The sequence below is a fragment of the Panthera pardus genome, unplaced genomic scaffold (genome assembly GCF_024362965.1).
Source record: "Panthera pardus isolate Hobbes unplaced genomic scaffold, ASM2436296v1 HiC_scaffold_11, whole genome shotgun sequence".
Lineage (NCBI taxonomy): Eukaryota > Metazoa > Chordata > Mammalia > Carnivora > Felidae > Panthera > Panthera pardus.
In genome coordinates, this window is record NW_026526666.1 from 22779212 (window position 1) to 22795920 (window position 16709).

The window sequence follows — 16709 nt, forward strand, 5'->3', positions numbered from 1 at the left end:
AGAGTGAGCACGCGAGCATGAGTAGGAGAGGGGCAGAGAGAGGGGGAGACACAGAATCTGAAGCAGGCTCCAGGCTCTGAGCTGTCAGCCCAGAGCCCAACACAGGGCTCGGACTTGTGAACCACAAGATCATGACCTGAGCTCAAGTCAGAGGCTTAACTGACTGAGCCATCCAGGGGCCTCTTATATTATTTTTAACTAGCTACAGTTGTTAAGGTGCCGTGTGTCAATTTTATTTTTCACTGCCATCTTAAAGCTTTTCTCAGTAGATTATAGAGATAAATCTAGAAATTATTCATTTTGCAGTTCTAGAAATTCAGGATATTTCCATGTAAATTTAATTTTAGAAGAATATAACATAATAAAACAATAGGAATATTTTACAATAAGGAAAACATAATTTTTGTGTGGATAAAATATCCAAATATGGAACTTCATATCAATCACTTAGACTGTACCTACAGGTAAAATCACTTTAATTGCTTTGTTTGAGTTGATTGCTTGGTTGTTTCAAACTCCTTGGCAATTCAGTTAAATTGGTTGGACTGTTATATAAGATGAAACTGACAGGTTGTTTCACTGAACTGACTCACCACGTCAATCAAAAATGGTTGAACTGGTTGTATATGGAGACATAAGACAATCTGGGAATAGCAGTCTTACATTGGATTCTATGTATGGGTTCTGGACAGCACCAAGAAAACATATTTGAATTATTTCTTTTCTTGCAATATTTTTATCAAATGGCTCTGAAGTTAAAACAATATTAAAGCTCTTAGATATAAGATGTCTTTGTTGAGGAAAAAAATAGTAGTGATTACGAATAGTTTATAGCATGCATTGTTTGCACCATAGAACAATGTGAGGAAATAATAAGTAGAACTTAGAATAACCCCCTGTTTGTATCATAGAACACGCATATTAACTAAGTTAAATATACACTACTAAGAAACTGGCCTAATATTTACCCAATGACCCCTGGTAAAGCTGACATAGAAACCTCAAAGGCATTCAAGAAATAGATTAGTACATTTATGCTGGATTTACAGAGAATATCATGGCACTTCTTGCCATTAAATGTCAGTAAGCATTATAGGAACAATAGCCCTTGCTTAAAACTTCTTCCTAATAGTAAGGTTTTTGGGGTTTCTGCTTAGAATGTTATTTTGTGGATTAAGAATCTTCGGCAAAGATTAACATGGAAGAACAGCAGTTTCTTTGAAATCTTGTATTTCAAAGTGGCTTTGACAGTAGCATATCCACTATTAGCATATCCACTATTCTAGTTCCCTCCTGAGTCAGTATGTTTTCATTAAGAAAGAACCAATACAGGCTGAACTGAATTTAGAAAGGAAGTAACATGGTGTAAGATGGAAATTGGAGTCAAGTTAAGGAAATCTACGATCTGAATGCCATGTCTCATAGACCCTCATCATTTTAGAGGTAGAAGATACTTTTAGTCAGCTAATACATTCCTTCATTTTGCCGACAGTCTAGGAAATGAAGTGACTTCACATAGAGACAGGATAAAGGCCCATCCAAGCAGGTCTATTTTTGGTTAGTTCTCAACATCTTACCTAGTAAATCACCACAATTGTTGACAGGGGTATTTCCTCCTCTCTGCCACTCAGCAGAGTTTCTAAAGGTGAGAGACACTTGCTGTGGCCACAGTCGTGGCTCTTCCTCCCTCTATGTGGTGGGGTTGATACCCTCTCACTTTTCCAAGGGACTTTGCTGAGAGAACTCCACTGTTCCCAGCACCACAGAACTAATGCTTCAGGGAAATGTAAAGTGGTTTCTGCTTATTAAAAATAAGCAAAAGCGCCTGGAGTTCTTAAATGGGGAAGACAGTTTAGGGTAGTGGTTAAGAGCACAGACCTTTGATGTGAATCACACTGATGGTCACGTGAGATCATATAAGCTGTTTGATTTCTCCAGGCCTCGGTTTCTTATCTGAAAAAAACGTAATAATTGTTTTGGTCTCATAATATCAAGTAAAGACTAATCACATGTAAAGTGTTTGACGTAGTATCTATCAAAAAATATTCATTGTTACTATATAATCAAATAGGATTGTCCATCCCTATGTTTCTTTTCCTGGAAGAGCACTGTGATCTCAATATTCATAATGGGAAAAATGATACTTTTATAGCTTACACCTTTATTGAGGCAACCCATGCTTTCATGTATCATATATGAAGTATTATAAACACCTCATCTAAGAATCAATACCAAACTGTTACCCAAGTTCTCCTTCAGATTCATCTGGGGCCACAGGTGTCTCAAAGGACCATGGTCTTGGAAATAAAGCAAAAACGGAGCTTCAAAGCCAGTGTGCTGGGGAGGACACTCACTCAAAAGTATTTGGAATTGGTGAGATAGCTTTTTCCACCTCTTCAAACCCCCCACCCCTTACACTCTTTTATTCCTTTCAGGCAAGCTGAATTCAAAGGACTGGGATCCATGTGTCCAGCTGATAACAGCTCCTGAAAGCTCGATGTAACTGTTACATCAGGGGGAATGAAGTAGTGAAGAGGAAAGTTTGAGAATCCCTGAATCAATTCAATGTCAAGTCTCTCTTTGCTCCTTGTACTAGAACCAGAGAAATGTATGTTGAAATAGTATATAAATAAATCATTTCCCTCTTATTTGTTTTAAAAGATCTTTTGATGAATGAATTTGAATTATTAAGCTAATGAATGAAGGTAAGGAAAGGGGAACAAATCTATTCTTCTCTGTAAGTTTTGTTTGGACATGCTGCAAAGTGAATGGCTCTCAGCCTTCAGAGAGAGTGTTCTTCCCACACAGTGTGCCTCTCTTTTACTGCTGTGCCACATATGACACAAGACACAATGAGCCTTTCATTTGGGCTTTGCATTTTTCTGATCTTCTAACAACTGGGTGTCAGATATCTCAATGTATAACCACCCACTCACAACAAGATTATACATTAGATTCTTCGTTATCTAATTTTATGAAAGATTTCTGAAAGCTAAAAGAATAAATTAACTTTGCCAAATCTGTGATAAAGTTTCTTTCTCTTACTGTTAATAGTATTTCCATGACTGTATAGTTAATCCCCATCCAGGGTAAGATACTTACATAATCCTAAAAGGAGGACCCTGAAAGTTACATGCCATACATTTTATTTGGGGAGCTATGTAGCCATATTTGTTATAGACTAAATATTATAATAGTATCTAACAGCAAACTGTTAAATAGCTATTAGAGTAAATCTTTCCTAATGTCATGTAAACATAAATCAAGAATGCAAAATCAAATATAACACTGTTATTTACATCTGTCACATTTAATGATCTTTTACCTAAATTTTCCTCCAAGTGGTAGTTTAGTGTTAACATTCCTGTGTTCATAAATTGTAGAGATGTGTAGTCTGGTGACTGCTTGTGAGCAGAGATGATGTTTCTCTTTTTTGCCATTAACATCACAAATAGATATTCAAAAGACACTTGTTTATTTCTAAATGAAACAGTACATAAATCAGAAACTGTGGAACATAGATATTAATGTATATTTTAAATAAAATAGTAGCTACAATGTTTGGAGTCATCTTGATGTTCCAGGCTGCTTTATGTACTTTTTATCTTTGCAAAGTCATAAACACATGACATGTGCTTTCATGATGATTGTGAGGGTAAGAATCTTGATTTCAGGCTTCTCACTTCCAGAATTGTGAGAAAATAAAATTCTATTGTTTTTTTTTTAAATTTTTTTAATCTTTAGTTATTTTTGAGAGAGAGAGAGACAGCGTGTGAGCAGGGGAGGAGCAGAGAGGGAGACACAGAATCTGAAGCAGGCTCCAGGCTCTGAGCTGTCCGCACAGAGCCCGATGCAGGGCTCGAACTCACAAACTGTGAGATCATGCCCTGAGCCGAAGTTGGACACTCAACTGACTGAGCCACCCAGGCGCCCCAAATTCTATTGTTTAGTACACTACCCAGTCTTTGGTATTTTGTTATTGTAGCCCTAGCAAACGAATACACTATTCTTACAGAAAAAAACAAACACAAAACGCTGACACTCAGAAAAGTTAATAGATATGTCTAAATCAATTAATAAATGATTGATTCAAATCCATGTCTTAACCTCAGAGTCCTCACTCTTAACCATTAATTAACAGAGCATTTGGTTCTCTTATCTGCATAACTAGATGGTAAGGACTCCTGAGGCTTTGATTGTATTCAGCCCACTAGGTGATCAATACTTAATAATTGGTGATAAATTTGTTGATCAATCTCTTTAGGATTATCAAGGAAATTAATATCTAGTGGTACCAGGCTGTAGAGGGAAAATATTGCTGTAAGTTCAAAGAGGAAAAAAAAAGAGTATGGGCATTTATTTCTTAAGTGATGTTAGTATGGAGAACATTCTTGAGAATTTTTTTTTTAATAAGGAAAGTTTTGAAAATTTCCTGTGACTTAGTAGCCCAAGCTGCCCATGTGCTGAGACTAAGTTTCCCTGACAGACAACAATGTAAAAAATGAGGATAGATAGATATATAGATAGATGATTCCAACCTTACAAAGGAAGGAAATCCTGCCATTTATGACAATATGAATGAGCCTGGCATAGAAAGACAAATACTGCATGGTATCACTTATATGTGGAATCTTAAAAAAAAGCAAAACTTACAGAAATAGGAGAAAAGTGGTTGCCAGGGGACATTGGGGACATAGGGAGCGGTTGGTAAAAGAGTACAAACCTTCAGTTCTAAGATGGATAAGGTCTGAGAATATAACGTATAAGTGGTAGCTAGTTGATAACATTGTATTGTATACTTGAAATTTGCTAAGAGAGAACTTACACTTTCTCAGCAAAAGAAATAGGAGTAACTATGTAAGGTGATGGATGTGTTAGTTAGCTCAAAGAAGGAACTTCCACAATGTATACATACATCAAGCCATCATGCTATGCACTTCAAATATCTTACAATTTTGTCAACCATACCTCAATGAATATTTTTAAATTAAACCTAGCTATAAACTGCCATGGATGATGGAAAGAAGAATGACTCAGAGATAATACATTAATCAAAGATTGGGTAATATTAAGGTTAGTCTCTGTCAGCACAGAGCCTGTTGTGGGGCTCAATGTCACCATGAGATCATGACATGAACTGAAATCAAGAGTTGGGCGCTCAACTGACTGAGCCACCCAGGCACCCTGACAAAAAATGTATTTAAAATATCTAGGATTAAGCACTTTATCAAAACCATTTTAATGGTAAAGGTTAACTAAAATTAGCAATATTAAAAATTTCCCAAACCCTACTGTAGAACGAGGTGCCTCTATGTGAAAGAGTAAAAGTAGTAACTGTCACTGAATAAGTTTAGGTAAAATCTGTCTACACTTTCCAGAAGCCGAAAAGCGAAGAAAGACTATATGAAAACAACATAGACAGTGGCTAAGTATGTCACCTAGAAGAGAAAACCTTCTGTGATAAGCATAGTCAGCAGGCAGCCTCCAGATGCCATGTAATGGGAGCCACTGTGATGTCCACAAGGACATCATGCTTTCCCCAGGCTGCTCACAGCCAATGGCTGAGCCTGGCAGAGGGAATAGAGCCAGGCCATTTCTGCTAATGCAAGACTCTTAATAGTCATCTTTTCTCTGGGGCCCGCTCCTGGCCTGGGACTTTCTCATGGCCATGCTACATCCCGAGGCCCTTCCAACCTAGACCAGTTTCCTTTCCTTTCCTTTCACCTCTCCTTTCTCAGGTTCAGATCCGCATTGCAGGCTGAAGCCCTTCCTTTCTCTGCTCCTCTCCCCTCTCTTATAGGTACTTCCCACCTGAATCTTAGATGTTTCTAATTTTGTCTTGGAGTGTGCCTCCTTATCTGATATTAATATTAGGGTATGAAATCCTATCTGGTTTTTTGCTTTCGAAAAATTGAGAAGGATCTAATCAAATGGTCCAGAAACTCAGGCAAATTGTTGTATAACAAAATTCTCACAGGGATTGGTTCCAGGTGCCCATACATTCCAATTTGGAGAAATGAGACACAAGGAAGTTTACTGGTTATTCTGGAAAAAGACTTTTCCTATTCTTAAAAACAGGTAACCATGGGAAGACAGTTTCTAGTTTCCTCTGGATATTGTGTATGTGAATATGAACCAAAGTCATCATTTTCATTCTGTGAGATAAGCAGGCAGAGGATAGGCCAACAAGCCAAGTGCTCAGGAGCGAGGGTCTGCAGAGAGGCAAAGGTGGGGAGACCTGATTAAGCTGGTCCTAAAGCACCCTCTCCTTCTGGACTTCCTAGTTAAGTGAGGATACATCTCCTCCTCATTTAAACCCAGTAGAGTCAGTTTCCTACTTATTACAGCCAAATGGATCCTACGTCTTTGTCCATGTTAGCTTTCCATTCCTCTCCGTGTGTCAGAACCTGTCCTGCATCCAACTTGGGCCAGTTCTCTCCTGCTTGGAGTGCATCCACTCCTTCACACCTTGGCAGCTCTCCTGGAATTGGCATGCAGTTTTTCCTCTGCGAGAAGCCTCCAGCTTCTCATACTTCCTCTGTGGAATGGGACTAATTTTGATGTGGGTATCAGCCTGAATCAAGATCAACATGGTGATTGCTGGATTTTCTGCTACAGAGTTCACCTCCCCAGCTACATCTCTGTCTCCAGCCTCTATAATCCCCATCTGCCAATGCTGATACTGATGTACACATTATTTCAGATTTACTCATTACTTATATATGGCACCTGTCTCCTCGTTAGACTTTTACCTCACTGAGGGCAGGTTATGTTTATTTTATTGACCGTTATTGCTTACAACAGCACAGATGAGGGTGTCTGGCACCTATTAGTGGTGGAATATTTATGGAATTAGTGAATTACTGAATAAATGGATGCATAGATGATGATATCTGAGTGCAAAGTGTTTCAAAAGATTTTAGAACCTCAGATTGTTCAAATAAACCACTTAAAGCAATAATAATTTAATTTTAACATCAGTAATCATAATACTTCAAGTAGGAAGAGAAAATCTTTTATGCATAATTATCAAATGCCTCATTTAACCAGCTCTGATCAGCTATTTAAATTGCATGTTCTGGGGTGATTTCTCTTAAAATGAGAAAGCATTGTTCTTTTAATATTACCAAAAGATTACCTTAACTGTCATGTTTTAGAAAGAAATACAAACAATCTCTTCAATCTTCACGACTTACATTAAGAGAAATATAAATAGGAACTGTGGAAGTTCCATTTTTTTCCTCTTGAACATATGCAGTTACAGCCTTAAAGAGCCACACATGCTGGGGCGCTTGGGTGGCTCAGTCATTTGAGCAGTGGACTTCAACTCAGGTCATGGTCTCATGGTTTGTGAGTTCAAGCCCTGAATCCAGCTCACTGCTGTCAGCCCAGAGCCTGCTTTGGATCCTCTGTCCCCCTCTCTGTCTGCTCCTCCCCAGCTCAAAAATAAATAAAACATCAAAAAAAAAAAAAAAGTAGAAAGAAAAAAGAAAAAATTACGCATGCTAAAGTGGTGGCAAGACCCACAAATAACTGTCCCATTTTAAAGGATCTCATTGCTCAATAACCTTATGAACATAAACATATTTTCAAATCTGGGAGAATTGTAATACATGAAAAAAGGGAGGAAGATAAGTAATAACACGCATGCAGTTGGCTTCCTGCTCCAATGATTTTAAATTCATATGTATTTCCACTAATTTACTATACATGTTCTCACACCACATGAGCATACACACACACACACACACGTACATTAATATGAACTTAAATATGTATCTATATCTATTTATATTCATACATATGCATCATGTTCTGAATCTTTCCTACTGTAATATACCTTAGTCACTAAGGCATTAGTTTGCCTTATCTCAGGATATCCCAAATTCATGGATGGGCTGTAAGTTTCAGGTATTTGGGGGTAACAAGAGGAAGCTGATGTAAAATTTAATACTTTTTTTTTTAAAGAAAGTAGTCAAAGTCAGCTGTGTATAATTTATTCTTGTACTTCCCAGCAATGTAGATCTTGGCAGATTAATTTCCCCTTTCCACAGATGGGAAATTGGGGCCTAGAATACTTAACTAACAAGCTCAGAATTTTAAATGCTAAAATGCCTTTTTTTCCTTTTTTACAGTATGCTCAGAATTTAATTCTACCTCTAACAATCTGAGAGTTTATCTAAAGCCATTATTAAACACAGAAGAACATTATTTCTACATTTGTAAGCTAGATGTCAGAATTGGGTTGCCAGAAAGAATGTGTTTCCAGGTAACTTTTATTTCTCTCTGAATTTAGGTTGCTCATGGATAACGTTGCTATAACCCTACATATCTCTGGTTAAAAAACAAAAAGCTAGAAATTAGGAACGTTTTCTTGATTAGTATAATACTTGTGGGTTTGTCAGTGCCTAATAGTTGCATGTTTCTATTTTAGATTATGTAGCAGTCAAATTGATTTTCCTATTTAGGAAGAAGCCTATGCTGTAAGATCGATCCTAAGATCCTTTTATTTTTTTTTATGCTTAACCTGTGGCCTGAATATATACAGACCTTTCTTTGCATACAAAATTTTATGCAGCATCATATTAATTAGGCATTATTATTAGTCTTTCTATAGAACAGGTAAAGGAAATTAAGTAATTTTCCTAAGGTCACACAACTACAAGTGATAGAGCCAGACCAAAGAGTGACTATAAGGTTCAAGTAAACAGAGGATTTTATATACATCATGTAAGATATTCTCACAGTGTGCAGCTTCCCAATAATGATATAACCTTGAGAATTCACAATGCAGTCTTTGGACTGGAAGCATTAACATCCCCTGGGAGCTTATTAGAAATGCAGAACCCCAGACCCCATTCAGACCCACTGAATCAGAATCTGCGTGTTAACAAGATCCCCAGGTGATTCTAATGCACATTAAAGTTTGAGAAGCAGTGGTATAGGACACAAGGACATTGAGAGGAGACCTGGGTTATCCTTGCTTCATTACTTCCCAACTTGGTCGTAATGGATAAATTTTTCTAAGATCCAGTCTGCTCTTAAACAATGGAGATCATAGTACTTCTGAATTTGAAATGGTAAAAAGTTTAAATGAGAAAATGAAAAAAATGATAACCAAGCTTGGCTGACACATATAAGGGACTTAATAACTGATATATATTATTAACTATCTCTTAAAAGTGCACTTAATTTATGCTTCTGATAGGCTTAGAATACCTGAAAAGATTACATCTCTTCTTTTAAAATAATTAATCATATAGTGGGGCAGTATATTGGAATACCTATTAAAATATCTCCTTCCATCTTACAGTATTTAGCCTTTTCTCAGCACCATTTAGACTTAGGCACCAATGGCCACAAGAATGAGATCATATGGTTGGTTAGCAGAGAAAACTGAGTGCACAAGTTTAGGGCCTGATGGGCTTAAGGCAGAAACAACAGACTTACAGGAATAGAATCAGATTGATCAAGCAGGGTGGAGTAGAGCAAAATTCTAGGCTTTTGGATTTCCCCAACTAGTGCAATTTTTTTACAAAATAAGTGAAGAAAAAATAATGGTGTTCTCCAGAGAAACGGAACAAATATGGTGTGTGTGTGTGTGTGTGTGTGTGTGTGTGTGTGTGTGTACGGAGAGAGAAAAGAGAGAGAGTTATTATAAGGAACTGGCTCATACATTATGGAAGCTGACAAGTCCCAAGATCTGCAGTTGGCAAGCTGGAGACCCAGGAAGACCCAATGTTTCAGTTTAGTAGAAAGGCATGAGAAAAAGCCAATATCCCAGTCTGAAGGCAGTCAGGCAGCGGGAGTTCTTCTCTTAGATTTGTTGTTCCATCTAGGCCGTCAACTGATTGGATGAGGCCCAACTTACTTTAAGGAGGGCCATCTGCTTAACTCAGCCCATGGATTTACATGTTAATCTCATCAAAAACACTTTCATGGAAGCACCTAAAATAATGTTTGACCAACTACCTGGACACCCTATGGTCATTCCAGTTGACAAATAAATAAATGATTACAGAGAGTTAAATTTTTATTTTATAAAATGAAGGACATTAAAATTATCAATACCTCATAAAAGAAGAGGCAAATTTATGACTTTAACAAAGACCCAATTTCTAAACAACTCATAAATTGAATTAAGTTTGGCTATGTGAAAACTATAGTACATTGTTTTTAATTTTCTGATTTTAATATGAACCAAAGAAAACTCTGCCAGAATGAAATGAGTCAGAAAATTGTGGCCTGGAGACTTCTGAGAGAGAACCTGCAAGGGAGTAAAAGGGGAATCTTCCAGGCATCATGTGACAAAGATCTGATTTTCTGTTAGTGAGAGTATGGAAGGAGTGGTGAAATTGTTACCCTAAAAATAAAAATGCCAGTATTTTACCAGCAAAAAACAGACAAACAAAAAAGGATTTATTCAGGAATAGCAGAGAATTACAATCTAGGACAAGCAAGCTATAGCAAAACCATAGGAAAGTCTGGAGAATAAAGGAGAGGAATACTATTTTATAGAGGAAAAGGGAGAAGTTGGAAAGGCTGTTATAAACAAAAAGGGCACTGAAGTAAACTGGGAATTGAAAGGATAGTGGCTTTTCATTGGCTGAGTTGTAACAATCTCTCATTGGCTGGGCTGTTGCCAGGTGGAGAAGAAAAACTTCTCTTCCTCTGGCTGGAACAGTACAGTAGTAGCTAAAGCACAATGTATTTGCAAGGTAAGTCACTTCTTGTTGGGTCTGCAATTGATGACAGGTTGTAGGACATGAAAGCTACCCCTTCTGGCCTCCAGATTTCATCTTAAATGAGGTTTCCTTTTATTAATTTTTATAAAATTCAGAGGACAACCAACTGAGAGTCCCTATGCTCCTCTGAACTTTGCTTTTCTCATATGAGAAAGGTTGATTGAGATATTATTAAGATCTCATCAAATGTCATGATTCTAGATGAAGAAACTAAGTACATCTGTGAGACGACAAAAATGAAACAACTTGTCAAAAACTTATGCTTAGGGACCTAATGAATGGTGGTGCTATGGACAAGAAATTTTGAAGTCATACTATACCTACCAGGTGGCTCTAGTCATTATGCAGTAGTAAGAAATCCATAATTTGTTCCTTTTATTTTCAGAAAAGAAAGAAAATAGGGCTCAATCTTATTTTTAAAAAGCAAAACAAAATAGGGGTGCCTGGGTGGCTCAGTTGGTTAAGCATCTGACTTCAGCTCAGGTCATGATCTTGTGGTTTGTGATTTCAAGCCCTGAGTTGGGATCTGTGCTGACAGCTTGGAGCCCAGAACCTGCTTCAGATTCTGTGTCTCCTCTCTCTGTCCCTCCACCACTCGTGCCTTGTCTCCCTCTCTCTCAAAAATAAATGAAAAAAAATTTTTTAAATGTTAAAAAAAGCAAAATAAAATAAAACAGCAAATTATGTCCTTTGCAAAGTATCTGTAGAGAATGAAATATATGGGCATGATACTACTGCTTTAGCTGTGAAAGTGCTTTTTAGGTCTTGTATGTTTGTGCAAGTTTCATTTGAGATATAATGAAAACATCAGTTGCTTTCAAATCGACAATCATCCATTATCTGTCACAGGTTGCCAGAATAAAGTGGTAAACTGCTAAAGGGGGGGCGGGGAGGGGAATATAACATGGTAGAGGAGTCCAGGAACAGATTGATTCATTACAAGATCAATTATAAACGTAGTCACTTACATTTAAATTAAAGGTGCTTAACTGCCATTTTTTTTAGGTGCTAACCTGGTTTAAAAGATCTGGTTATCTCCATACAACAGATTCATTTCGTTATTCTTAAATTTCAAATCTATATGAAACAGTGAGAATACTGAATTGATCTTTAGTAACAGTCCCTCCATACTCCATTCATGTAAGATGATCGTGTATTTGAACATATTTGTAAAAGAAAGCATCATAGCTTTGTTACTCAATATATTCTTCACATCAGTGTACTTTGATGGAGTCTCAATGCTTTATTTCAACATATGAATATACTTTATACACTGGGCTCAATCAAACCTAATCTAAAGGTTGTAATTTCAATACAGATGAGTGCACTAATGATTCAATTTCACAATCTTGTGCTATTTCTTAGCCAATAAAATTATGATTAACCTCCTATATAATTATATGTCCTGGACTAATGGTTTATTTACACTTGTAATCTCTAATTCATGTTCTTTGAAGAGCTATTTTTACTTCAGTCCATTCTCGTTGAAAAATTTTAGGCATAAGAACAGAATATTGTTAATTATGTAAATGTATAGAACTTGAACAATTTCAAGTGAATAAAATTGTATCTCCATTTTAAAATGAGAGTGTGGACAAAATGTTTTATCTTCCCCATATTCTTCTTTCTTCTGCATAAAGTAGCCCTTTTCTTTTGGCATGTGAACATCTAACATGTGGTCTGAGTGAAAGTTGCCATCTTCCTTTGGTCTTAACCCCTGCCTGCTGTGATTTGTCTAACAGTGAGAACCTGACCAAGGCTGTGTTGGTAATAGTATTTCGGCTCCTAACCACAGACTGGCCTGGGGCAGGGCTGAGGTGGGATAGGGAGGCATTGGCTGTAACCCAAACCAAGCCTTCCCTAGGGACTTTCACCTAAATTAAAACTGGAAGGGAAGAGCTCTTTCTTTCCTAGTACATAGCTGGGAACTTGTGATCTAGGAGGTACTAGTAGACATTAATCCAGCCCAGGATTTCTCCTCAGCAGTCTTGACATTGGGGGTCAGATAACTTCTTGTTGTAGAGGCTGTCCTAGGATGTTTGGCAGGATCCCTGACTTTTACCAACTAGATGCCAGTAGGACCCTCCTCCCATAGTGTGGTATGAAAAAATACCTTCAGATATTATATTATTTATTATATATTATATTATATTATATTATATTATATTATATTATATTATATTATATTATATTATATTATACCATACTGTGTTATTAGACTCTGCTAAATATCTCCCAGTTGAGAACCACAGAATGAACCTCCTATAAAGGTAGCAACAGGAGAAAAAAGAGGTCAACACTTTCAAGAGAAATAGGAAATACAGACAGAAAGAGAAATACACCCGTTCAGAACCAATTATACCCAAATATACCCTTTTCCTTTTTGGTTATATTAGTGCATCAATTCCTTGTGATCTAAAGTAGTTTGATTTCTCAACTGAGATGATAAAAATCCTGAAACAGTAACAGGAAAAGACAAGTGGAGGAACAGAGCTAAAGCACAATAAAAAAATCAATCCATAATAGGGCTTAATCAAGGCATAGATTCAACTGTTGAGTTTTGAAAAAAGTACAATAACTTACAAACCTATTTAAAGCAAAGACAAGATAAAGAAATTGATTATGAAATACATGGTCAACAACAGCATACATGGACTTATCTTTGTTTAAGAGCCTCTTATCTTCAAGGTAGTCTTCAAAAAAAAAAAAAAAAAAAAAAAGAAAAAGAAAAAGAAAACAAGCCCAGACTTGTATTTGTATCTTCTAGGGACTATAAACATGTCCAGTGATGATTTCCAATTTAAAGTGTGTCTGTGTGTGTGTTTGCAGTTCTCTAAAAATGGAGCATATATGTTTCCTAGTCAATCAACTGCTGGTAATACAACAACAAAAGCACACACTGGACCACACAAGTAATATCCCCAAATCGGATCTTATACCTGTGCCCACTGACTCCAAAGCTCACGAGTCATCCTCCATGATGATGAATTTCATCCAAGTACAGCCTCATTTCTCACGAACACAGGAAATAAGTTTCTTTCTCCCTAGGATTTCAAGTCAAAACTACAGAGAAATTCAGCATTGATGCTTCTGCTTTGAATAGCCAGTTCAGGTAAGAAAGACTTAATTTCCCTCTAGGAAACTGGAATGCAAGGGGGGAGGGGTGGAATCCTCAGAATAAAAACTAGTAATACCTGGCTACAAGCAATATTACAAGATGGACTTAAACTATTTTCAAAACATACTAAGTCTATTACCAGGTCTATATAACAGCTACTGGCACATCGACTTAAAATCCTTCTTTGTCTTTTTTGAAAGGCTATATGGCTCAGAGAAAATTAACTGAAAACAGGGAATCTGTTTTGGGAAGCAGTTATTGAAAGAAGGCATGTGTTGAATGAAACGTACATGTAAACTTCAGGGTAGATCTTTCTTCCAAGTAAGAATCAAATGAGTTATTTTGTTGTTGTTAAGGAGTTTTTTATGATGAGGTATGCAGGAGTCAGATTTCCATATTAATAACAACCACCACCATAGCACACATCACAACAATCAGTTCAAAAGCTGCACCAGGAGATCCACTTCTAGGACAACAACATAAGGAGTTCCAGGGACTCATTCCCCAGTGGTGAAAATTATGATGGTCCCTTCAGCAAATAGTGTTGGACAACTGGAGAGCCTCATGTAAAAGAATGAAACTGGGTCTTTCCATCACATCATATGCAAAAATTAACTCAACATGGATCAGACCTAACTCTTAGAAGAAAACATAGGGGTGAATCTAAATAACCTCAGATTTGAGAATGGATTGCTAAAAATGACATTAAGAGCATAAGCAACAAAGGAAAAAAAAACATAAACAATGAACTTCATCAAAATTAAAAACTTCTATGCATCAAAGTGCATTATCAAGAAGTGAAAAGAAGTATTTGCAAATCATAATCTGAGAAGGAATTTTTTTAAATATGAAATTTATTGTCAAATTGGTTTCCATACAACACCCAGTGCTCATCCCAACAGATGCCCTCCTCAATACCCATCACCTCCCCCCTCCCCTGCCTCCCACCCCCCATCAACCCTCAGTTTGTTTTCAGTTTTTAAGAGTCTCTTATGTTTTGGCTCCCTCCCTCTCTAACCTTTTTTTTTTTCAGAAGGAATTTTTATCTAGAATATATAAATAATTCCTACAACTCAACCATAAAAAGACAACCTCACTTTAAAAATTGGCAACAGATCTGAAAAGACATTTGTCCAAAGAATATATACAAATGGCCAAGAAGCACATGAAAAGATGCAATAGGAAAAAATCAAAAGTATGAGATACCACTTCACCCAGTAGGGTGGGTATAATACAACAAAAACAAACAAAAAAACCCCAGAAAATAACAAACATTCATGAGGATGTGCAGAAATCAGAATCTTCATACACTGCTGGTTGAAATGTAAAACAGTGTAGCCACTTTGGAAAACAATCTGGCAATTCCTGATATGGTTAAATATAGCTGTGATACAACCCAGCAATTCCACTCCTATGTATAGGCCCAAGAGAAATGAACATATATGTTCTCACAAAATGAATAAACCATTTTTATAGCATCACAATTCATAATAGACAAAATTGAAAATAACCTAAATGTCTTTCAACGAAAGAATAAACAAATATAATGGATAAGCAAAATGTATGGTATATCCATAAAATGGAATATTTCTTGCCACTTTTTAAAAAAGAATAAAGTACTGAGAAATGCTACAATACTTGTAGAACACATGTTAAATGAAAGAAGCCAGTCAAAAAAGATCACATATTATAGGATTCCATTGATTCATAATGGGAATAGGCATACTAGTGGTTCCTGAGGCCTGGGGATATGGGAGGTGGTGAAGGTTAGAAAGTGATGATAGCCAAAAGGTATGGGGTTTCTTTTTGAGGTGATGAAAAACTAGAAGCAATATAACTTTAATACAGTTTAAATAACTGTAAACAAGAAAATGTCTGCATAAATTACTACATATTCATAACATGATATGTTGTAGGGCCATTTGTGCAATGTTTTAGAGTTATTCTTGACTTTCAACATTTCCATAAGATACTGTAGAATGACCAAATGAGACGCAAAGTAGCATGTATAATAGGACCTCATTTTTATAAAAACAAATTTTAAAACTATGTGTGGGAGTGTTTGTGTGTGTAAGTCTTTACCGAATACTATGAGCATAGAAAAATGGAAGGAAGGATATATACTAGTTAACAGGACTTACCTGTGGGTATGCATGGTGTGTCTGGGGGATGGCCGTTGCGTGGATAGAAAAGAAAAGAGGGAGGAAAGACATGCAAAACTAAAGAGGAAAAAGAAAGGCACTAAAAATAAAGCATTTTTTATGTGATTCCTATTTAAATAATTAATGACCTTATTGGCTACCAATTCTCTGGCAGGTGTTCTTTCTCTCCCCAGTTTTACTGAGATATAATTGACATCTAATATTTATGAGTTTAAGATGTATAACATAATGATTTGATATATGTATTTACTGCAAAATGATTACCACAATAAGATTAGTTAACATCTATCACACAAACACAATTACAACTTTTTTTCCTTTGTGATGAGAACTTTCAAGATCTATTCTCTTAGTAATTTACCAAAACACAATACAGTATTGTTAACATATAGTTATCATGTTGTACATTGTATCCCCAGGACTTATCTTATAACTAGAAGTTTGTACCTTTCAGCCACCTCCACCTAATTCCCCCACCCTACTTACCTCTGGTAGGTGTTCTAAGCTTACTGTATCATTTTAACAACCTGTGAATTAGAGATCATTATTTCCATTATCTCTAGATGGCGAAAACCTGGTTTGGAGTAGTAAAATAGCTTGCAAAACAATATGGTTGGGGCCATGCTGATAAACAGGAAGGGTTCTCGCCCGAAGTCAGACCTCAAGGCTAGTAGTGCCACAAAC

General features: G+C 36.6%; 1 protein-coding gene across 3 annotated transcripts in view; it reads right to left on the reverse strand.

Annotated features, from left to right (window-relative positions):
* Window positions 1-1876: 1876 nt before the first annotated feature.
* SNX7 (sorting nexin 7) overlaps window positions 1877-16709 on the reverse strand; it is a 124150-nt gene continuing 109317 nt past the window's right edge. For 2 of the 3 annotated variants that reach the window (XM_019457589.2, XM_019457594.2), the window contains exon 9: window positions 15941-16082. In XM_019457589.2, coding sequence (XP_019313134.2) covers window positions 15987-16082 — 96 coding nt within the window. In that variant the 3' untranslated portion in view covers window positions 15941-15986. Of the gene's footprint in view, window positions 1954-15940; window positions 16083-16709 lie in introns of those variants that run through there. The other variant, XM_019457592.2, reaches the window with a different exon arrangement.